A 25,127-nucleotide genomic window follows, 5' to 3' on the forward strand; every position below is an offset into this window, starting at 1 on the left:
GATCTATTTGAGCAGCTCAGTCTGTAAGAAATGGAGACAGCAGCCAAGCGTAGAAAAGTGCAGCAGAACATACAAGCTTTTTTTTTTTGCAGACAGTGAGTAACTAGATACCTAAATAGTAGGTAACCTTAGCTTAGTATAGAAGGCATCATACCGTGGCTTGGATTGTTCTTAAGAACGTCAATTAAATTTTGATATTCGCACACCCACGAAGTAGGCTAGGCTAACGTCAGTTCCAGTTTTTGACCATTAACGTTCCATTCACTTGTATATCCTCCCGCCGAGTTCGCTGTGAACCCTCATGTTGTGACAGACTGTTATAAATGTGAGTGAAAGCGAGGAAAGTTGCACAGCATTTCCTTCCTTTACACTACATTCGGGCTAAGGACAACTGAGTGATTTTACAGATATGAGGCTCAGCATAATGCTGGGGTGTGCTAGCTTCTCAACGAGAGATATGGAACTAACGTCTGAGTTGTGGACATATTGTAGTCATCCATTCAGAACCAGTGATGGCAGATTGTCTTTAGAATTAAGAAAAGAAAACTCTGGTACCCTTTACCTAGCTAACATTTCAGGTTACCACTATATATTGTTGTACACTTTGTACGCTTATTACATAGCAAGCTAAACAGCATGGTGACATTAACATAATAAATGACACCAGTTACACAAACAGAATATTGAGTTTATCAAATTACAATGATCATCTAAGTCAGTCATTGCTCTTCTGGGAAAATAATGGTACCTGGTCACAATGCAGGCAGCACAGCATTGCTTGGAAGCATCCGTGGGGAAATTGTATTTACAACAGTGTTGAATTTAGTTCCATAGGTAGCCGTCCTTTCTGAGTCTGTTTAAAAGTCGTGATTGCGTGTTTAAATGTTAGCGTGTGTGGTTTGTCTGCACGCATCTTAGCTCGCCTCTACTCGGTGTGGTAGGTTTCATGTTTCATGGTACGTTTTGGAGCAGAGAATACATCTGCCGACAGGACGTCCACAGCACCCTACAATTTCCCCATGCTGTGGAAGCTTCTATCACTCAGAAATCACGTGAATTCAAACGGTAACTTTAATCCTAAAACTATGTTCTAAATATGCGAATTTTCCGTATCAAACTTTGGATGTTGGGGGGGATTTGGACCCCCCCCCCCAATATTCATACCATGGTTACCCCCTTGCATATAATAAACTGCATGGCTTATGACCACACCTCTTTTTGGAATCTGTAAAATATCGTAGGTCGTACAGTTTGCCGAAGGATTATCGTTGTGGTTTTGTTTTTTCTTTTTTTCAGAACAGGTTACAGAACAGGTTTTGCATCATAAGTGTTTTATGTCATATGTAGGCTTGTGTAAAGTGTGTATAGGTGTACAGTGTTGGATCCTAGCCATTTGTGATTGCTAAATTGTATATATTTGCTGTATGTGTCAATTCCGTTGAAAGTTTCAGACTATGTTTGTTTTCTTTCTTTCCACTTAATTTCATTTCTCACCATATTTCTGGCTGTGTTTTTTTTTTTGTTTTTTTTCCCTTCACAGACAAACAATACCTTTGTGAAGAGTATAGCAAAAAGCATTCAAGAGAAGTAAGTCTTTTCATTTGGTTTTTAATTATAGTTGTTTTTTTTTTTAAATAAACAGTAATATTGCAATAATCAACTGTTCTGCCACATTCACTCAGGCTTGTTATGGTTACATAGAACAAAATACTGTGAAGCACAGGAAGTTGAAACCCACAAACAACATGCCACTTTATCAGCAGATGTGTTTTAAAAGAATGACATTTCCCATCACAGCCACACACACACTGACTTGGCAGTGCAGTGTTTTTTACAGATATGAAATATACTTATGGTTAGAGGACTGTGTTGAGGGAGTCGGGGTGGGGGGTGGGAGTTGATGGCTTTGCGGGCAATCTGTTTTTACACATATTTTTACAGCTTTATATTTGTTGAATGGATATTGAGCAGATATTATGAATAATACAGACGAAGTCTATGTCTTTTGTGTCATATGTCTTATCCCCTGCCTCAGCTTGACTGTACTGTATGTACTTTCTGTGGGTTGGGGGTTCAAATCCTGCCTCCGCCCTGTGTGTGCGGAGTTTGCATGTTTGGCCCGTCAATGGGGGTTTCCTACAGGTACTCCTGTCCTCCCCCAGTCCAAAGACATGTGCTGTAGGCTGGTTGACGTTTCCAGATTGTTCGTAGTTTGTGATTGTGCCCTGCGATGGGTTGGCACCTCACCCCTTTGGGTGTGCCACACCTTGTGCCCCATGTTTCATGTTCCACTGAGACCCCATGTAGATGGATGGATGGATGGATGGATGGAAAAAGACAGTGATTTACAAACATTTGCATACAGCATTGCTGACATTTGGAATCATGTACTCTATGCATTGCGCAACAAATCTTGTTGGTCCATTTTGTAGGTGTATGATTACAGGCTAGGGCTCATCAGGTTTCATCTGTGTCACTTTCTGCCCACAGCAATACTGTGGCTTGTGGCTGTTTTCTCACCACAGCAACACACCTGCATCACACACACACACTACAAAGTCAGTGCTGAGAATAAATCACCAGTCAAACAATATTTGGATAGTGTTCCACAGATATGCAGGGCAGATAAGCTGATAAAATGAATCTGTCAGTAATTATAGAGCTACAAAAGACACATACAGTCCCCATTGAAAGTATTGGAACAGCGAGGACAATTCTGTTGTTTTCGCTATATATTGACATTTGTTTTTAAAAATGGATAAACCAACATGAAGACCAGAGAGCTGTCTCTGGGAGAAAAGCAAGCTATTTTGAAGCTGAGAAAAGAGGGAAAATCTATCAGAGGAATCCACAAGCATTGGGCATAGCCAGTATAACAGTCTGGAATGACCTCAAAAATGAAGAAATTCTGGTGTGCTGAGCAACAGACATGGAACAGCTCAGCCCAAGAAAACAACAGCAGTTGATGACAGAAACATTGTGAAGAAAAATTCACAAAAACAATAATGTCTACAGGGCAGGGCTGAAGGTATTACAATCCACCATTCGAAGAAAACTTCGAGAGCAGAAATATAGCGGCCATACCACAAGATGCAAACCGCTCATCAGAAGTAAAAAATCAGAAAGACAGATTGGAAATCGCAAAGAAAGAGGAGAGGAGCCACAAAAGTTCTGGAACCAAGATGAACCTCTGCCAAAGTGTGGAGAAAGAAAGGAAGGATCTGCTCATGAGCCAAAACATACAAGCTCATCTGTGAAACATGGTGCAGGTAGTGTATTGGCTTGGGCTTGCATGGCTGCTTCAGGAACATTCTCACTAATCTTTATTGATGATGGAACTCATGATGGTAGAAGCAGAATGCATTCAGAAGTCTACAGAAATAATCTGTCTGCAAATTTACAAAGAAATGCATCCAATCTAATCAGGAGGAACTTCATCATGCAGCAAGACAACGATCCAAAACACCCTTCCAACAAATGCTGCTCAACTTTAATCCAGTTGAGCAGCATTTCACCTTCAGATGAGGAGACTGAAGGGAGAACACACCCGAAACAAACGACAACTGAAAGAGTATGCAGTAAAAGACTCGTAAAGCAAAACAAAAGAACAGCGCAACGGTTTGGTGTCAGTGAGTCACAGGCTTGATGCAGTTATTGCAAGCAAGGGATATGCACCCAAATATTAAGTGTTATTTCTTCATATTTACTCACCTAAACATTAGGAGGTCCGCCACCAAAGGCGCCATGTTCTAAGTTGTTTAACACATCTAGATGTAAATATCAGGAAATCAAAGCTGAAAGTCTGATCAATCGTCTCACATCCGTCTTTTGATCTCGAACCCCAATGGCTTCAGTGTCGAAGCCAAAACAATAGAACTGGCCTTGCCGTTCCAAAACTTTCGGAGGGGACTCTATGTGCTCTAGGTGTATAGTATATTGTATAGTAAGTTGACTTGCATGGTGTGTGTGTGTGTGAAGTTTTCCAGATGACGTGAAGTCCGGATTGGTTGAAGTAATCTCGCCCTCGCCCTTCTACTATCCAGATCTGTCTAACCTGAAGGAAACGTTCGGTGACTCAAAAGAAAGAGTGAAGTACGCGCTCATCTTTAAATTAAAACATGTTCCATGCCCATATATGGAAAATATATTTATACTAAGTGTGTGTTTTTAGATGGAGGACGAAACAAAACCTGGACTACAGTTACCTCATGCTGTATGCTCAACACAAGGGTAGATACTACATCCAGGTGATGATCTATACATAGCGTATAGCACATAGCAAGCACACCTAGCATGTCGTGTGTCGTTTACAGCTCGTTAATGTGACATCCAAAGGGTGGAAAACGTATCCAAATGTATACTTAATTGACCGCATGGGTATTGGGTATTAATGGGTTAATTAATTAATCACCGTACTGCCAGGAAAAATATCCAGAACATATTATACTCGAGGGAAAATTTCCCATTGTGTCTACACTTAAATGTAAAAAATTACATAAATTGTTGTTGTTGTTTTTTTTAGAAATTCGGATTATTTTCCCCAACATGCTGTCACATTTGTACAATTTAGATTAGGTGAGAGGCATAGAGGGTTAGCGTGCATACCTTTTTCTTACGATCTTATTTGTATGAAACACAAAATTCAAGCACGTATTCATTTCATTACAATATACACGGTGATTAGAATTTGTACAGAGATCAGATTTGATTGCAGTTGTGTATTAGTATTGAAGGAGCGAGTGTGATTAATTAGTCTATAGTGCATGAGTAGAGGTGATTTAGATGGTTGTAGTATTGATGTAGTAGTATGTAGTAGTATTCCCCTGAAATGATATTTACTTCTAATACTTCTATTCTATGGTGTATAAATAGTATTAAGTAAATGTTTTTGTGTGTGTGTGTGTATGTGTGTGTGTGTGTGTGTGTGTGTGTGTGTGTGTGTGTGTGGTCATGGCAGCTGGAGGATGACATTGTGGCAAAGTCAGGATACAGTGATATTATAAAGGAGCGTATCAGTAATGTGGACACTGAGCAATGGCTTTTCCTGGAGTTCTCACAACTGGGCTTCATAGGTACATCTCTTCTCTTCTCTTCTCTTCTCTTCTCTTCTTCTCTTCTCTTCTTCTCTTCCCTTCTCTTCTCTTCTCTTCTTCTCTTCTCTTCTTCTCTTCTTCTCTTCTCTTCTTCTCTCTTCTTCTCTTCTTCTCTTCCCTTCTCTTCTTCTCTTCTCTTCTCTTCCCTTCTGTTCTCTTCTTCCCTTCTTCATTTCTCTTCTTATCTTCTTCTCTACTCTTCTTCTCTTCTCTTTTTCTCTTCTTCCCTTCTCTTATCGTCTTCTCTTCTCTTCTTCTCTTCCCTTCTCTTTTCTTCTCTTCTTCCCTTCTCTTCTTATCTTCTTCTTTTCTCTTTTTCTCTTCTTCTCTTCTCTTCTTCTCTTCTCTTCTTCCGTTCTCTTCTCTTCTCTACACTTCTCTTATCTTCTCCTGTATTCTCTTCTTTTCTCTTCTCACTTCTTTTTTCTTTCTTCTGTTCCCTTCCCATCTCATCCTGTCTGCTCTATTCACTTGTCATCTCTTCTCATCCCCTGTTTTTGTCTCTTCTCTCTCTCTCTCTCTCTCTCTCTCTCTCTCTCTTTTCTTTTCCCTTCTGTTTTTCACTTATCTGTTCTCATCTCTTCTAATATCTCTCATCTCTTCTCTAGTCAAATTGCTTCTTTTCTTCTTCCCCTGGCTTTTTTTCCTTCTCTTATAATATCCTCTATCATAACAATGCAGAAAGTATATCTGATATTATGGGAGAAACATTTTTCTTTTACATATGGAACCTGAGAACATGAACACACACCCACACACACACACACCCACACCCACACCCACACACACACACACAGAGAATGAGAGAGACAGACACAAGCATGGTGTCAGTATTCACACACTGACGCTCTGTTACACTGTGTTCATCACCACCACCAATTTGAAACTTCTGAAACGAATCGACTCGACACACCCTAACACACAATACACTTTCCCTTCCTTTACAGGAAAGCTGTTCCGAACTTCAGAGCTGCCCTCTATTGTGGAGTTTTTTTTGATGTTTCACAAGGATAAACCCATCGACTGGCTGCTGGATCACATCCTCTGGGTCAAAGTGTGTAACCCAGAGAAGGACAGTGTAAGACATTTTGAGCTTTGCTTGCATCCAAGCGAGGCAGAATACAATTCAAAGACTAGAGGTTAAAGTTGACGACAGTTTCCATGTATTCTAAAACAACTGCAGGGTATTTTGTAACTTAAAACCGCTCGTTCTTAAAGTCCTCATGGGATGCCTTCCTAGTACTCTGTACAAATCCGATGAATGGCTAGAGAAGTCCTTATGACCACGGCTAACCGGATTATATTCAGTTGTTGGACTAATCTTGGGTATACGTGACCAACAAGCAGAGCATTGCCGAGATTTCAAGCCTCTATAAGTTTCTACTGCAAGCTCTGTACACTCGGCAGCCATTTTGGAGATGCTCCCAGGCTGTCGTATAAGACCAGGCTCCAGAATGAGAACAACCCCATACACCAGATCAACAATATGACATTTTTAGTACTAACATTGCTAAAGTCACCAGCGAGGTGACTGATGCGTAAAATAATGCCACTATTCGTACCTGTGGTGGCTTGACGGTTAAGGCTCTGGGTTACTGATCAGAAGGTTGGGGGTTCAAGCTGCCACTGTTGGGCCCTTGAGCAAGGCCCTTAACCCTCTCTGCTCCAGGGGGTGCTGTATCATGTCCGACCCTGCGCTCTGACCCCAACTTCCTGACAGGCTAGGGTACGCAAAGAAAACAATTTCACTGTGCTCTACCGTATATGTGACCAATAAAGACTCATTATCATTATATTTGGATTTTAAACCAAAGTGGGCATGGCCTTCTGTAAATAATAACCACTGGCAGCAAGGTGTGTGAATTCTGGCTCTGACAGTTCCTCCACCTCTTAATTGGTCTCAATTAGAAATGTACAGAGGGGTTTTTTTAAAAAATCCCACTTATACAGTTATTATCTTTATATTTATAGACGTAAGTTTACATCATTTAGTTGGTTTTATTCCCGTCCCGTGAGAATCCGGGACGGGAATAAAACAGTCAGACAGTCAGAGATGTTAGTAGATACAGGTAACAGCTTGAAATATGAACAGGACAGCGTGTAACTCTCAGAACGGGCATCTGTTACGTAATACAGACGCCCGTTCTGAGAGTTACACGCTGTGTGTTCATATTTCAAGCTGTTACCTGCATCTACTAACATCTCAGACTGTCTTCATTTACTGCCCAGCGTATAAGACCATGTTTATCACCATGTACGGGTACACTTAGAGACTAAAGTTCATCTTTCTCCAGATACTGTGTGTGTTATTGGGCTGTTTTTATGAAGGGTGCCAATAAATCTGGAGTTGAGTAAATGTGTTGAGTAAACACTGATTTGGCAGTTTATTGGGTTGTGTATGGATATAGTAGCAACTTATTTATACAGTAGCGAATTAGTTTTCAGGATACATTTACGAAAAAAACGAAAGAGATACAAACATTTAGAAGTTAGGAAAGATGTGAGGAGGTATATTGAAATGAGATTTGGAAGTGGTTTGTTCCTGTTTTACAGAAACACTGCAATGGTGAAAAGGCAAAGCTGAAGCGCACGTTCAAGCCCTCCCTGTTTCAGCATGTGGGTGTGCACTCCTCCCTTCCTGGCAAAATACAGAATCTGAAAGTGAGTCATTGTCTTTCTTCTCTTTTCCTGTCATTCTCACATCTTAGGAGTCATTGTCACATGTTAATCTGAAAATAGCATGAGTAATTATCTACTATATTATCTTTATACTAAAGGTCGATCTGTCCTTGTGTGTGTGTGTGTGTGTGTGTGGTATTTTACAGGATAAAGACTTTGGGAAGCAGGTCCTGTATAAAGCCCACCAGAACCCTCCTGCCATGCTGAACAGCAGTTTGACTTATTATCAGAGTCATTCTCTGGACAGGGCTTATCGAGGCGAAGACTTCCTGTGGGCTTTCACACCCAACATAGGAGATTACATCTTTATCATGTTCAACACGCCTCAAACCGTTAAAAGGTCAGAGCAGCACACGAGCATATTGAAGTCAGGTCGGTTTAGGTTTGGCCCCCGTTTCCCATTAGTCCCAGTGAAGGAGGTGTGGCCTTTGTGCCTGTTAGTACAGTGAAGGAGGTGTGGCCTTTGTTTTTCAGTACAGTGCAGGAGGTGTGGCCTTTGCACTGATCAGTATAGTGAAGGAGGTGTGGCCTTTGTCTGTCAGTACAGTGAACGAGGTGCGGCCTTTGCGTCATTACAGTGAAGGAGGTGTGGCCTTTGTGCTGATGAGTATAGTGAAGGAGGTGTGGCCTTTGTGCTGATGAGTATAGTGAAGGAGGTGTGGCGTTTGTCTATCAGTACAGTGAAGGAGGTGTGGCCTTTGTCTATCAGTACAGTGAAGGAGGTGTGGCCTTTGTGCTGATCAGTACAGTGAAGGAGGTGTGGCCTTTGTCTATCAGTACAGTGAAGGAGGTGTGGCCTTTGTGCTGGTGAGTATAGTGAAGGAGGTGTGGCCTTTGTCTATCAGTATAGTGAATGAGGTGTGGCCTTTGTGCTGATCAGTACAGTGAAGGAGGTGTGGCCTTTGTGCTGATCAGTACAGTGAAGGAGGTGTGGCCTTTGTCTATCAGTATAGTGAATGAGGTGTGGCCTTTGTGCTGATCAGTACAGTGAAGGAGGTGTGGCCTTTGTGCTGATCAGTACAGTGAAGGAGGTGTGGCCTTTGTGCTGATCAGTACAGTGAAGGAGGTGTGGCCTTTTTTAAACACCATTCCACTAGCAGCACTAAATCCTATCACAGTGAATCACTGGCTGCTTTCATGCAGCAGATTGTTGTTCTCTGTATAGATAATATAAATAGACTAGTTGTGGTAGTTATTTAGGTCTGGCATACAGAACATCTAACACGCTATATCATGTTATTTGAAGTTCTAAGCTTTTTTCTTGTCACAAACACAGATAATATCTACACTGAGTTGTGGTTTATCAGTGAATCGCGCTCAGTGTGTATTGCTACATGCTCTATTCACTGTAAATGTCTTCCAAAGATCTAAAATAGGCTTTTACTTCTTTTCTTTTCTTTTTTTTTTTAAAAAAAGCACAAAATCTCTAAGGCACTTTATGGTTTATTAACAATTAACTATATTCTTTTAACACAAACGCCTCATATTTTGCTAACCCTACATGCTGCCATTTTTATCATATGCATATAAACGTAAATAAATACATAGTCCGGAGGTGTAAGGGAGCACCTTGCCATGCTGATAAATCTGATTATCCACTTTCAAAATTGTGCAGAGTCCAGGGACTTTTAAAGCACCGTCTAGGCAAAAATGTGTTCCTTTACAGATTGCACATTAAGCACATTTGAGTCCACCTCCGTGACCTCTCTTTTAGAAATCACAATTCGAATTTGAGGGAAAACAATGAGACAGTCATAGAGGAAATGCTTCAGCATTTAAGTCAGCTGTTTTGAAAGCAGATTCCTTTTAATTCTTTATTTAAACCTCTGAAAGTGTTTTGCTCCTCCGGATTAATGTGTCTCTACGGCCCAGGTCTATGTCCTAAACAGTGGCACAGTGAGCATTCAATAAATCCTGGCATAGCAGCTGTGTAAATTTACTTAGTAGACTCGTTTACTGAAGCAAGTGTATGTCTTACAGTAAACCAGAGCTCAGACCTTTTTTTTTTATATGACATTTTAACTGAAAGCAAGAAGAAACACAAAAGGGGTGTCCCATGGGTAGTGTTTCTCTTAGAAGGTCACAATCACAGAGCAGTGAAAACATAAAACAGTGACATCCGTGCATACAGGATGTGCACTGTTAGCAACAGCAGAAATCAGTGTGGGTTTCTCGGAGAACATTTCTGAGAATTTTACACACCATCACTTTATGCATACTCATGTGCATATTGATTTTAACCTCCGGTATTACACAAAGGACCTGATTCATTTCAAAACTAAAAAAAAAAGAACAGGATTTAAATGTTAATGATTGGGCGTATCTACTTAAAAATGCAAAATACAGAGTGGTGTCGATATAAATAGATTAATTTCTTACCTGCTACGTGATCTAAAGCCTAGACGTCACTTTGTGTTAAAGTAATGTGACATCTGTGCATCTGTGCATAATGTGACGTGCATCTGCTATCTGAGGACCAGTTTTTTTTTTTTTTTTTAAAATACTTTGATAACGATTATGTTTTAGAAGCTGAAAACAATGTAAAAGTGTCTTAAACATCAGGTTTAACTTTACCACAGGACTGTTTGAAAGGTTTAATATGAGGGTGAGTCAAATGAAAACCTTCAAAGTGCAACGTAAAGAAGTAAAACCGCAAATTCGATTCATTCACTATTAGAAATGTTAAAAATTTCGTTTTATTTTCGGAAATCCTAGCTAAATATAGTCCGCTGTAATCTCTTACAGTGTTAAATTGAAAGAAACAGAAAGCGCTACACTGGTAATAGACCAGTACGACACTAGTAACTAGTAATGAATTCAGATTCAACTAGAACAGTTCAATATAGTTTCTTTTAAATAGAAAGATGTTATATATAACGTAGGGGTGTTTGAAAATGTTACTGTTACTGTTAAAATCTTTATTCGATATTATGGCGTTACGGTGCAAAAAAAAAAAAAAAAGATGACATAAAGCTGAATTATCTGCCGGTACAATAAGAATTTAAGCGTGACCAGAAATATCTAGAAATAGGCGTGATAATTTAATATTTGGTTAACAGAGAAAAAGTAGAACTGAACCTGTCGATATTCGTGATATTTATACTTGGTAACGTATATATAACGTTTTTTGCAGTGTATATGGTTAGCTGTTGATGTGGATTGATGCATGTTATATAATTTCATTTCGTTTTGTTCGTTTTATATGTTGTATTCTATTGCTGGTGGAGCGTATTAGCTGATTAGGTTGTTTAGATGAAACCGGTTGTTTAGCAACTGTTCCTGTTTCGTATGCCTTCGTACAGTCATGAAGCTAAGACCAGGCTTACTTGTGCATATTTGCTTGGTGCAACTTTTTTAATAATCGGTCTTATCTATGTTTGTGGGTTCAAAAATGTGTTTATAACAACTGATAATACGTCAATACTGCAGAGTGGAACCATGAGCACTGAGCTCTTCCTGTCACATTTAATAATTTATCCTGTTCTTGTGTGTGTGTGTGTGTGTGGGGGGGGGGTGTGTCCAGGTACCGCTTCAGAAGTGGAAATATTGAGGCTAATGGAGATAGGTTTTACAACACCACCGTGGAGGTGCTGCCTAGTGACGTAGGTGGCAGTCCATTCACGCACACTATCCACTATCTCACTATCTAATTATGCTCCGCAATCTCTCTTACCTTGTAAGGACGTTGATTAGATTTGAAATGTAAGAATGCATTAACTAGCTGTATTAATATTAAAAGGTCTTCACAAGGTCAGTAAATATGTGTGTGGGTGGGTGTGTGTGTGTGTTGACATTTTACACTAGAGTGCAATTTCCTCCTACACAGAGAGAGACACAAACCTATGGCACGTCAGCGTGTCTGTGGTTTCAGGACGCTTCCTGTTGTACTTCTTGGTTTACAGAAGAGACGCTATAGAACAGATACAATGATCATTTGTATATTCTTTCAGTTACTACCCAGACTCTGTAACTTTAATCAGTGCTGCGTGTGTGTGTGTGTGTGTGTGTGTGTGTGTGTTTCAGGTTTCTGTGAGGAAGCGTGCAGAACAAGGATTGCTCCCATGTTGCAAACCTTCCTCAGGTGGCTTTATTGTAATAGGTATAGTCATTTGTTTTCAATTTGCTTCAGGTCGTTCTCATTCCATTTTACTTCCAGATATCATTTGCATGACCCAAGGATTTGAATGGCTCTTTTATGGTGAGGTCAAGAAGCTAGATATGAGCAGAGATTCACCGCATTACCTGGACTATAAGCCCCATCAACTTCTTAAATTGTTTTTAAGGAAGAAAAAAAATATTCATTACAAAACGTCGTCATGCGAATTGGATTCATGTACGTTTTAAATCGAAATAATGTTCATTCAAAAATATAGCCAGGTTGTTGTTTTTTTAATCACAGGAAAATAACTCAAGCAAATCTTAAACTTTTACTTATTACTTCAGGAAATGACCGCAAAGTCACCTTCCTCTTTTTTTTTTTTTTTTTTTTTGCCATTTCCGTGATACGTGATGAATATGACTAATACCCAAGTATGCTATGATTACTAGGCACTAATTTCATGGAAATGGGAGGGGACACAATGATACATGATTCATTCAAAATATTTATTATTATTATTACTTTATATTAGTGTAATTAAAGGAAAAAAGCTGCAGCGCTGCCGTATTTACGTAAATAAGTTCCAACACACAGGCACTTTAAATGATCAGATATCACATGATAAAATATCAGATATCAGATTATCAAATGATCAAATATCAGATCCTGTACAGTTATGTGTGTACAGCATATGCAAGTAGTAGTAGTAATAGTAGTAATAGTAATAGTAGTAACAGTAGTAGTACTAGTAATGGTAGTAACAATAGTAGTAGTAGTAGTAGTAGTAGTAGTAGTAATAATCGTAACAGTAGTAGTAATAGTAATAGCAGTAACAGTAGTAGTAGTAGTAATAATCGTAACAGTAGTAGTACTAGTAATAGTAGTAGTAGTAGTAGTAGTAGTAGTAATAATAATGGTAACAGTAGTAGAACTAGTAATAGTAGTAATAGTAATAGCAGTTACAGTAGTAGTAGTAACAGTAGTAGTAGTAGTAACAGTAGTAGTAATAGTAATAGTAGTAACACTAGTAGTAATAGTAATAGTAGTAACAGTAGTAGTAATAGTAGTAATAGTAATAGTAGTAACAGTAGTAGTAATAGTAATAGCAGTAACAGTAGTAGTAGTAGTAATAGCAGTAACAGTAGTAGTAGTAGTAATAATTGTAACAGTAGTAGTAGTAGTAGTAGTAGTAGTAATAGTAATAGCAGTAACAGTAGTAGTAGTAATAATTGTAACAGTAGTAGTAGTAGTAGTAATAGTAATAGCAGTAACAGTAGTAGTAGTAGTAATAATTGTAACAGTAGTAGTAGTAGTAGTAGTAGTAGTAGTAATAGTAATAGCAGTAACAGTAGTAGTAGTAGTAATAATTGTAACAGTAGTAGTAGTAGTAGTAGTAGTAGTAGTAGTAGTAATAGTAATAGCAGTAACAGTAGTAGTAGTAGTAATAATTGTAACAGTAGTAGTAGTAGTAGTAGTAGTAATAGTAATAGCAGTAACAGTAGTAGTAGTAGTAATAGTAATAGTAGTAACAGTAGTAGTAGTAGTAGTAGTAGTAGTAATAATTGTAACAGTAGTAGTAGTAGTAGTAGTAGTAATAGTAATAGCAGTAACAGTAGTAGTAGTAGTAATAGTAATAGTAGTAACAGTAGTAGTAGTAGTAATAATTGTAACAGTAGTAGTAGTAGTAGTAGTAATAGTAATAGCAGTAACAGTAGTAGTAGTAGTAATAGTAATAGTAGTAACAGTAGTAGTAGTAGTAATAATTGTAACAGTAGTAGTAGTAGTAGTAGTAGTAATAGTAATAGCAGTAACAGTAGTAGTAGTAGTAATAGTAATAGTAGTAACAGTAGTAGTAGTAGTAATAATTGTAACAGTAGTAGTAGTAGTAGTAATAGTAGTAACAGTAGTAGTAATAGTAATAGAAGTAATAGTAATAGTAGTAACAGTAGTAGTAATAATAGTAACAGTAGTAGTACTAGTAATGGTAGTAACAGTAGTAGTATTAGTAATAGTAATAGCAGTAACAGTAGTAGTAGTAGTAATAATTGTAACAGTAGTAGTAGTAGTAGTAGTAGTAATAGTAATAGCAGTAACAGTAGTAGTAGTAGTAATAGTAATAGTAGTAACAGTAGTAGTAGTAGTAATAATTGTAACAGTAGTAGTAGTAATAGCAGTAACAGTAGTAGTAGTAATAATAATTGTAACAGTAGTAGTAGTAGTAGTAATAGTAGTAACAGTAGTAGTAATAGTAATAGAAGTAATAGTAATAGTAGTAACAGTAGTAGTAATAATAGTAACAGTAGTAGTACTAGTAATGGTAGTAACAATAGTAGTAGTAGTAGTAGTAATAATGGTAACAGTACTAGAACTAGTAATAGTAGTAACTGTAGTAGTAGTAGTAGTAGTAGTATTAATAGTAGTAATAGTTGTAGTAGTAGTAATAGTAATAAAATGTATTTTGACATGGGGGTCTATGGCAGCCCATAAACTACGCTTTCGAAGAAATTTGGCTTTCTTTTGCAATTATAACTCTGTAACACAATGTTGAAGAACTGCGATCCCTCTTTTCTCTGTTCCTTTGAATCATGCCGAGTTCATAACGGTAATTTCTGCTATATTGGATTTTCCACCATTTAGTCTTTTTTCACTTATTCTCCTACAAATTTTGTCCAGTCGTCATGAAATTTGTACCGCAGCATCGCGAGGCCATCCTATGTTTTTGATATACAGGTCAGTTCATCCATATTGTACACTTCTATTTGTGTGCTGGGATAAAAATAACACAGCTTGTTACGATTTGCATGACAGAATAACAGCTGTGTTTGTTTATGACAAGTATAACAACTATTGAAGCATATGATTTAAATTTGTGCACCTGTTTTCACGTTGCACATTTAAATCTTATACAAATAAGCAGATGATGAGAAACTTTACACACAAAAAAACGTACAGGGTTCCAATGAAACCGCTCATTGGTGTACAAAAGTCCTTCATCAGCTGTGCATGCAAATCGCTTCCTAGGAAAAAGCACTTCACGTACACAGCAATGTGCAGTTACTAACTGTATAGTTACTATAGTTACTAATATACCGCAGGATATAATATTACATATTATATACGTGGTTAAGTCAGTGCAGTAGTGACCACGGTTACAACAACAGGACTCAACTGCTAGATACTATAACATAGATCAATTACTGAAAAAATTTGCACCAAAAAAAAGCAAATTACTCCTGTTTGTAACTAAGAGAAGTATTTGCTGTCTGTTTGAGCTCTAAGCCACTTGTGTTACTTAGGAAGCCTGCTAGCTGCACTACCTACATACACACTTACAGTACTAGCCTAAATCCATCTTGCTAATTCTCTGAATTCAGTCTGAAGGAATCGAGCAAAATACAAACCCAACAAAATGAACTTTTCTGACTCCAAATTGTTTTGAATCATTAACAATCTTTTACCAAAAAATGAATGATATGAAAGATAACTATTCAAACATTAATGATCTACAGAGAGAGAGAGAGAGAGAGAGAGAGATGAGCTATGAGAATTATTATTAGGGGGCCAAGGACCAAAGGTCTATAGGCACCCTTTCTTCTTCTACTTCTTCCTCTTCTGCTTCTTCTTATTATTATTATTATTATTATTATTATTATTATTATTATTATTATTATTATTATTAGTTGTAGTAGTAGTATTGTACTTTGACATGGGGATCTATGACAGCCCATAGAACGCTTCGGACAGTCTCGGCTACCTTCATTTTGTGTACCAACAGAGCAAAATTGGACACTTCCTTTTGCAATTATAACTCTGATAACACAACACTACGTTTACATGGACAGCAGTAATCTAATTATTGACCTTATTTTAAATAAGACAATATTGTGATTAAGGTGTTTACACGAGTCGCTTTTAGAAGATTCCTTTCATGTTCCTGTTTTACATGTTATAGAACATAGAGCGATTAACAGCACACGTCATTACGTCCCCACGCCACGCCGTCCGACGTTCCCTCCAGAATTTCACGTATCAACGTACACTTTTCTCTGATCCTTTGAATCATGGTGAGTTCATAATGGTAATTTCTGCTATTTTGGCTTTTCCACCATTTTTTTTTTTTTTTTTTTTTACTTATTCTCCTACAAATTTTGTCCAGTCATCATGAAATTTTCATCACAGCATTATGAAGCCAATGCAAGTTTTTGATATAAAGGTCGGTTCGTCCAAAACATGTTAACAAATTTGACAGCAAAGTCTCCAATCATGAAGTGAGAGAGTATTTCAGCAATGGCTATATCTCCTTGGGAACAAGCGCTGATGGTTGTATTGGCTTCTGGACGGTGTGGGGCCAGAAAGTGCTTGGCCCCATAATCGCCTATAATTAATTCTAATATAAAAATCACAGCTATATGTCCCAAATCAATAAAGTATGTCCATCTATCTATCTATTTATCTAATAATTATTATTATTAATTACAGAAGCATAATAATTTTTATTAATAATAATAATAATTTGAGAAATGTAGTATTACTACTATTAATAAGAACATGATAAGTGACACAAAAACAGGTGTGTTTGCTGACAAGAATGATCATTATTGAACTGTGTGATTTCGATTCATGCACCTGGTTTCAGTGTTAGCATTTAATATTTAAGTATTATACAAATAAGCAGAAGATCAGAACAGTGACTATGTTTACATGGACAGCAGTAATCTAATTATTGACCTTAATCTGAGTAAGATAATAATGTGATTAAGGTGTTTACATGAGTCACTTTTAGAATACTCCTGTCATGTTCCCGTTTTACGTTTTAGAACATAATTAGATTAACAGCCCGCGTCATTGTGTCACTGCGCCACGCCGTCCCTCCAGAATTTCACGTATCAACATACAGTTCGTCTTCATTATGGTACCGTATACAGTTTTTGGTGTTTTTATTAAATTTTTTTTACGAACGCTTTAAGTGCAGTTAATTATTTGTCATGTTATACGTGCTAATACACAACTGCTTGAAGCCGTATAGACAACTGCTTGAAGCCGTGGGTGTGTCCCAAATCGCGTACTTACCGTCTATATAGTAGCCGAGATGCGTGTATTTTTCCCCACTACAGGCCTATAGTAGGAAAGTATGCGATTTGGGACGCGTCCAAACTCTCTTGTTCCCCGTAAAACGTAAAACTGCCGTGTGTGATCGTGTCCTGTCGCAAAATGCGGTGAAAACTCCCACACGACGTTCATAATGTGATTAAGGTATTTACATGTCTGTAATACACGTCCATAATGCGCTTAAAACAGGAGTACTCCACCTGTCTTAATTCGATTATTGCTTACCTTGATTATAACCTTAATTAGATTAAGGTAAGTAAAAATTGCTGTTTACATTGTAGTTTCTTAATTAGAGTATGGTCTTAATCTGATTAAGAGTGGATTATTGTTGTCCATGTAAACGCAGCTATTGTGTCCTGTCGCAAAATGTGGTGAAAACTCCCACACGACGTTCATAATGTGATTAAGGTGTTTACATGTCACTACTACACGTCCATAATGCGACTAAAACAGGAGTACTCCACCTGTCTTAATTAGATTATTGCTTACTTCGATTATGACCTTAATTAGATTAAGGTAAGTAAAAATGGCTGTTTACATGGTAGTTTCTTAATTAGAGTATGGTCTTAATCGGATTAAGAGTGGATTATTGTTGTCCATGTAAACGCAGCTAATGTTATGCAAATACGTTTAGTCTAGTGCAGCTTTCAGGTTTCCAGTGCAACGGTGTTTCAAAGCAAAGTTCGAAGCAAAGTGTTTCTAAGAAAGAAATGGCAACTAAGATTGGTTTTAGCTGTCCATTTGCAAGCTAAGCAACCTGTGTTATTTAGCAAACCTGCTAGCTGGGCAGGGAGTGTGGGCATATTTCAGCAACGGCTTGATGTATTACAATTAAATTTAGAGTACCCCCTTTGGCACAAGTGGTGACACTCCTAAAGGCTTCTTTTCTTCCTCTGTGGCTAAGGGGCAGGGCCAGAAATTGCTTGGCCCCGTAATCACTGCTGGCAGTTACTCTCCCCTCTAAAACTATTGGAACGGCATGGCCAATTTATTTGCTTGTGCTACGTAGCAAAGACATTTAGGGTTTAAGATCAAAATATGGATATGACATGAGATTTAGGATTTCAGGTTTTATTTCCTGCTATGCATACTCCATCTAGTTGTGTTAAACAACATAAAACATAGAAAACTTTGTATGCTTTTACCAGTTGTTCAGTTGTTCTATGTTGTTTAACAATTCTAAACTCTCTTCTCATATTTATCTTTGGATCTCTCAAACCCAAATGTTTTCAGTCTACAGCAAAAACCTTGCCTTTCCAATAATTTCAGAGGGGACTGTAACTGCCAGCAGTGATTATGGGGCCAAGCACTGTATTTTTAATAATTTTAATTGAAGTATGCAATTATTATATTGTGTGTGTGTGTGCGTGTGCGCCTACATGGTGTGGAACAGACTGTGGTATATCTGTCACTGCCACAGATGCTGCTCCATGCTACATCCTGTTTCCACCAGACCTGAAATATCCAGTAACAAAAGTGTAAATCTAGAAACTAGAATATCCTAACCCTAATTTGTCACTGTTATAACCATATGGGCTTGTAAGATTAGAAAGCTACACGAATAAAAAAGGAAGTAGAAAACCTCACACGCTTCACACCCTAACTTCTCAGCTAGTTAATGATCCACAGAGTCTACATGGACATACACACACAAACACTGATGGCGGCAAAGGTTTTTGGAAATCTTTCATTGATAGTTTTGGTTCAACTTCAAACAGTGTGTTTATTGTAAATCCTGTATGCAGGGTTTAGACTGTTTGAATTAAACCCTGTTGTGTTTGTGCAGGTGAATACACAGCAAGCACACTCAGGCGTTGTTTTGTTTTCGCAGAACAAGAGGTCTGAGAGCATCTGAGCAAATAGTGCTGTCGGTAAACTTTAAGATGATTCGATTGCAGTGAGAAAGCGAGTTGACTCTAAATCAGCTCAGCTGCAGGAAGTGAAAACTTACTTGTGGGCAAAATATTATTGTAGATAACCTGAAGCAAAGGAAAGAGCTGTAAGCACCCTGAAAATGCCGTCCATTCTAGATATTTGGACTTATGAAAATAAAAGACAGAAAATAGACAGAAAATATTTTAATCTAGTTGATTGTATTATGATCTCGTCATCCGTTTAGTCACCATTATAACCATTCTCCATCATTACCATTAAAATCTGATAACAGCCAGTTAGTAAGTCCTAAAAAAAAACCCCAAAGGTTCACAAAGTTGTTGTTTAATATATAGTTGTTTAATATTTTTTTCTTACGTATTTGCACTAATTTTGTCTGCAGCACTAATAGTGATTAAACTGTAATAAAACATAGTTAAAACAAAGCTCCCAAAGAACGCTGGTTACAAAAGCCGTGTACAAGTGTGTCTGTAAAAATGTCTGATGCTAATTTTGTGTATAAATATCTTTTAACCTGTGTTGACGAGTTATATGTCCAGCAAACAGATGCTCTCATGGTGGTAAACAACTTGGTGGATTATTTGATTCAATTCAATTCAGTGAGTTGAATTAAATTAAACTGAAATCGATTCACTTCGATTCAACAACTGTGGCAAATGAGTTAAAGCTCGTTAGTATAAAAACTTCATTTGTGGCCTGTTGGTTCTGCGACTTTCTGCCTACAGTTTGTTTCAGCACATAATTAATCATTGTGTGTGTGTGTGTGTGTGTGTGTGTGTGTGCGTGCGTGCGCAGGCTCTTTTGTAAACGGAATAGCAGAGGGACCAATCGACAAAGCGATACATGACTTGGAAGGCATGCGTCTCATTGTTCATTCCACTTCAGATGCCTGGGTCGTCCTGAGTGAAGTAAGTCTCCAGGTCCCTACACGCTCTCAATCTCGTCTCCTATTGGAGACGGAAAAACTCCGCCAGCGCATTCATAAACCCTGATTAGTGAAACTGTATTTGGAGACCATGTTACATTTTTGCCACCGAGTTCGTTGTTTTCGTTTTCAGCTTATTGTTTTCTTTCTCATTGCATATATTTGTTCGTTTCTCGGAAAGTTATGTCCAATACTTTCGGCCCAAATTTAATTCCGTACTAGAACCGTATTGTTTTTGTTTAATCGCACGGTCTGGGGTATGTTATTCCGCTTATACCACAGCTACTTGCTAAATGATAATGAGTCTTTATTGGTCACATATACATTATGTGACTAGTATAATGTATTGTCACATAATCACAATATGTGAATTATTTTCTTCGCATACCCCAGCATGTTAGGAAGTTGGGGTCAGAGCGCAGGGTGAGCCATGATACAGCACCCCTGGAGCAGAGAAGGTTAAGGGCCTTGCTCAAGGGCCCAACAGTGGCAGCCTGGCAGTGTTGGGGCCCCGTGACCTTCCGATGACCTTCCGATCAGTAAATCAGAGCCTTAACCGTCAAGCCACCACAGCCCCATCATGCCACTACAGCCCCTGTCAAGCCAATACTGCCCCAGTCGAGCCACCACAGCCCCCATCATGCCACTACAGCCCCCGTCAAGCCAATACTGCCCCAGTCGAGCCACTACAGCCCCCATCATGCCACTACAGCCCCCGTCAAGCCAATACTGCCCCAGTCAAGCCACTACAGCCCCCATCATGCCACTACAGCCCCCGTCAAGCCAATACTGCCCCAGTCAAGCCACTACAGCCCCCATCATGCCACTACAGCCCCCGTCAAGCCACCACTACCCCAAAAATTACACTGTTTAATTTATTAATGAATGGACACACAGCATATTTTAGCAGAATTAAATTTTAACGTTTAACATCCGAGAGACAAGTTAGTTCATTGACGTAACATATTGTAGTTTATGTTATGTTAACGTTATGATATACATCATTCTCTCACAAGCTGCCCACATTTTCTCTCTCTCTCTCTCTCTCTCTCTCAAAAAAAAAAATCAATCAATAAATATAAACGCAGCTTGTCATTTTATTGATAAAACAGAAAGGGAAAAGCTTTTCAAAGCACCGTGACTGTTACAAAGCGCTGACACTCGAGACTCTTTCCATAAATTTTAAATAAATGTCTCATAGGGTCATAGTTTCTACTTTGTTAAATAACACGTTTTTAAAAAAAATAATTGACATTAAATCCAGCGCGTTCGTTCAGAATTGAATTATTGTGATGCGGTCACAGATGGTGCGTCTGTCGCCGTGTGAAGGTGCGCATATCGAGGATTTTACAGTGGCTTTCGAACGCAGCTCAGATTTAAACTCAAATCAGATCGTTGATATGATCATTCTGAACTTTCCACTCACACAACAAATTTGTATTAAAAATTGTCATTCGATTCAAACTGACATTGTCTATAGCTTTTTCTTGTTTTGTTTTTGAGTTATTGAGGTTTAAACCAAACCAATTCAATGGAAGGAATACAACTCAGTAATAAGTATAATCATTTGAATAATATAGGGGTGTGATTTCCTCCACCGAGACAAATTTTTTAAAATTGCAAACTGCTCTCTCTTTCTCTTTTGCTCTCTCTCTCTCATTTTCTTTTATTTGACAGATCTTTATTGAAGTTTGATGAACTGTGAAGAGAGGAAAAAACGAACCCTGCTGCAGCTCGCCTCTCTCTCTGAGCAACAGCGCCCCCAATGGTCAAAAAGAGTTCGGGAACAAGCATATCATGAACCTTTCGTCCTTCACATTTCTGATGTTTGGATTGCTCCTGGTTGCTTTGTGTTACAACCAACACAACTGAGCATCATCACCTGAGGAATACCTCATCTATATCTCAGTTTTTGACTTATTATAATTAGAGGAGGAACTTGATGGGAGGTGAACACTGTTGAGCACAAATATATTTGCACTAGAAGAGGCTAATATTTATATACATAAATTTTATATATATATATATAGAGACAGAGAGAGATACACTATTTTTTAGTACATAATAAGATTTTGCTTATTGTGAAGTTGTTTTTATATTAATATTAATCAGAATAGCGCTCCAAGCCAAAGTCATTACATTACAGTTCTTACTGTATTTACAGATGCTGAATACATCACGTCAAAATCTCTCATCTTTTTCTTTCTCTCTGCTATTATTCGTCAGAGTTGTGTAGATGTAAATGAGCGTGAATTTGAGCACGCCGAATGACCTATGATCAAATCCGCACCTGGTTCAATGATAATCTCTTGTCTGCATGTCATATACATGCAGCACACTTCAGTTTAGCCTGATATACATCGTGAAACACGCCCTAACCTATATAATAAGTGTCGGGACGCTGAGCCAGTAAGAAGAAAATCATTCAGCAGGCTAAACCAAGATCCCAGGAAAGAAAGAAGTCAACAAAAAGGAGAAGAAGGAAGTTTCAGTGAAATTGAGTTCAAGGTACTTTATATGAATTTATATTTATGTGAATATATGAATTTCATTCATTTCAATTGTATACACGTCACATTAAATCATTCATTTTTTCCTTCCATCTAAAAATATGTACATTGTTGCCAGTGTATTTTCTTTGTTTTGAATTTTCTAGGGGTAAGATTTGCCTAATTGTAAATTACAGGTTACAACTTTGAGAATTTGAGCCCTAAATACAAGTCTCGACGATGCAAATTAATCCCAGTGTGAAGATTCCCAAGGAAAAGTAGACGCTTACAGAGTGGTAATTAAAATAATTAAAATAGGTTTTATCTTCTTCTCAAATAGCTAGTTTTCTACAACTCTCAATGCCCAGGAAACTATCTAGCTAGTTAGGTTATGCTAACATTAGCTTCCTTGCGATTGTTAGCAGCTAACAACCAAAGTTAACAGGAATGTATCTAATTCAGTAGAACAAAAAACTTTCGACATATTTACCACTTTATGGTTCCTATCTTTTGTTTTGACTCCAGCTAACTCTACACGTCACTTCACTTCAGGAAGATCAGTGTGACAGATTGGCTAAATGCTAAAGTTCAGCCACTCTGAAAGAGTTTACTTTTTCCCTGGGAACCGAAATTTGAATTTATGTTTTTTTTTTATTTGTATTTTTTCCTTCTCAAATCTCAAAACCGTAGCCGTAATTTCACAGTATACTGCATGTTATCTTACCGCTAGTTAATTCAACACAAAGAAATAACTGTAGGCAAAAAAAGAAAAATGTATTCAACACACCACAGGGCGAGAAAAAAAAAAAGAATTTTATTTAACGTAAAGCGTAAATAATACAAATATCCGAAATCCATACTGAAATAATATTGTCAGACTCCAAGATCCAAGTACTTCCGTTTATGGTTATAATCAGATAGAGAACCGAAGTGTTTTCCAGCTCCAGGTTGTTATGTGAACTCTATTTATAGCTAGGCTTTTATTCACTTTGGAACTTGAAAAGTTCAGATTTAATGAAAGTGTTATTTATTAATACAGGTGAGACGAGTTTCCATCCCGAATAAAACACATCTTTGTTTCGTTTAAAGGAAACGCTGAAAGAAATGAAACACTGACAAACAGACAACCAATTAGAATACATTTTAGATTTAAATGGATTCAAAGTTGATATGAATTTGCTTAAGAGCTCATAACGAATGAGCTTATTAGAAATCACATCGGATTGACGTTTACAAAATCACACATTGTGGGTAATTGTGATTATGAGTAGGGTTTTTTTGGGGTTTTTTTTAACTATTTTTATGGTTATACTCCGCTTACTTTCCGTGCTATAAAGAGCAAACTAAGCTTGATTTCGATTTTTCATCCCTATTAACGGCTTTTGGATCCTTTCATCATAATATTTGGTCCGCTGTAACATTTTGTACATTGTCCCTCACTTTTCTTTCTTACATTTACGTTTATTCATTTAGCAGACGCTTTTATCCAAAGCGACGTACAGTACAATACTTCAAATAAGGTTCGAAGACGAAGAGATTCCTAGCAAAACTCCTCTTGCCTTATTATGGCTTTACTTGATTTTGCTGCGGGTTTTTTCAAAAATTGCGATATAGATTTTTTTGGGGTGTTTTTTTTTGTTTGTTTGTTTGGTTTTTTTGCTAAAAACTACTTGCATTAGCAACACTGCAATCGCATGAAATAGTTCTGCATGTTCTTTCGCAATAATGTTTGTTGGTAAATGAGACCTTTCAGCTGTACTCGTGCTCGACGCACGTGAATCGAAGTAAGCTTTGGCTGAATGAACATTGTGATGACGTCACATGACACGTCTCGGCCCAAATCTGGGGTAAATATGCGTTATTTTTTGAAACATTGCGAGCTCCTCGTGGTGGTTGCTTGATTTGAGGGACTGAATAATTGATTTTGTTTGATGTTTTTACTCAAAATTTTTTGTTGAACAGTTGGAACCATGGAGAACTATGATGATCAGCATGACTCAAACGTTACGTCTTTAGTACTGTAAGAAAAAAAAATGATGAGGACGTCGAAGATCTCAATGAAGAATGACTTTGTTCCAGCGAAGCAGCGATAAAGTACATGGAGCACTTGATGTCAAAATGACGCTCGAACAATATTAGCTCAGACATTTATTACGTTTATTAATTTAAGGATTAACAGTTGATCACTTTCCGTTTTCACATTATTAATCTCGTTACAGGTGTGTAAACCTGAATGGTAGGGAGATACGTATCTCAGATGTCTTTCTGAATAATTGTTGTCGGGTACACCTTGTTCAGGGATAGTTCTTGTTGTCCCACTGCCGCGCCCATGCTATAAATGATTGACTGTCACGTCAGGTAGTATTATTCACACATCACTGAGATTGAGGTGATGTCTCCTTGTAATAATTAAACCTCTTTTTTTTCGGGGGTGGAGGCGGGGGGACAACTTCTATTTCTTTTCTGTTACAGTATGATATTTATTACAAAATCAATAAAGCAAAAAACTCCTGTTTTGTTTTGTGACTATTATTTCGTACTGGATTTCATTTGCTAATCCGCTTGAGACTCACTCTCCCCGGCTCGCCATTACTCCTGAGACATATTCTACCATTTTTGAAAGGTGAAAGGTGAACTTTTTTTTATTTATGTGTATAGCAATTTGAACAATAGCCATTGTCACTAAGAAGCTTAACAGAAATCCGGATGTAGATTTAGATCACTAACGAACGAACCGGATGTGACTTGAGAAGGCATAAGGAAGAAACATTAAGAGGAGGTAGACTCGAACCCGGGAACCTCGGAACCCAGGAACACCGGATTATAAATCATTACTCTTC

General features: G+C 37.8%; 1 protein-coding gene across 5 annotated transcripts in view; it reads left to right on the forward strand.

Annotated features, from left to right (window-relative positions):
• zgc:154054 (Alpha-1,3-mannosyl-glycoprotein 4-beta-N-acetylglucosaminyltransferase B-like) overlaps positions 1-24,804 on the forward strand; it is a 32,953-nt gene extending 8,149 nt beyond the window's left edge. The window contains exons 5-16 of one of the 5 annotated variants that reach the window (XR_008386643.1): positions 1,541-1,587; positions 3,979-4,092; positions 4,172-4,247; positions 4,958-5,072; positions 6,041-6,171; positions 7,647-7,754; positions 7,919-8,112; positions 11,296-11,374; positions 11,796-11,871; positions 19,669-19,781; positions 21,476-24,134; positions 24,250-24,804. Coding sequence is in view for 3 of the 5 variants with exons in the window: in XM_053631812.1 (XP_053487787.1) it covers positions 1,541-1,587; positions 3,979-4,092; positions 4,172-4,247; positions 4,958-5,072; positions 6,041-6,171; positions 7,647-7,754; positions 7,919-8,112; positions 11,296-11,374; positions 11,796-12,116 (1,185 nt within the window). In the remaining 2 variants the exon portion in view is untranslated. Of the gene's footprint in view, positions 1-1,540; positions 1,588-3,978; positions 4,093-4,171; positions 4,248-4,957; positions 5,073-6,040; positions 6,172-7,646; positions 7,755-7,918; positions 8,113-11,295; positions 11,375-11,795; positions 12,243-19,668; positions 19,782-21,475 lie in introns of those variants that run through there. The other 4 variants (XM_053631813.1, XR_008386644.1, XM_053631812.1 and 1 more) reach the window with 4 other exon arrangements.
• Positions 24,805-25,127: the final 323 nt, after the last annotated feature.

This window comes from Ictalurus furcatus, chromosome 8 (genome assembly GCF_023375685.1).
Source record: "Ictalurus furcatus strain D&B chromosome 8, Billie_1.0, whole genome shotgun sequence".
NCBI lineage: Eukaryota > Metazoa > Chordata > Actinopteri > Siluriformes > Ictaluridae > Ictalurus > Ictalurus furcatus.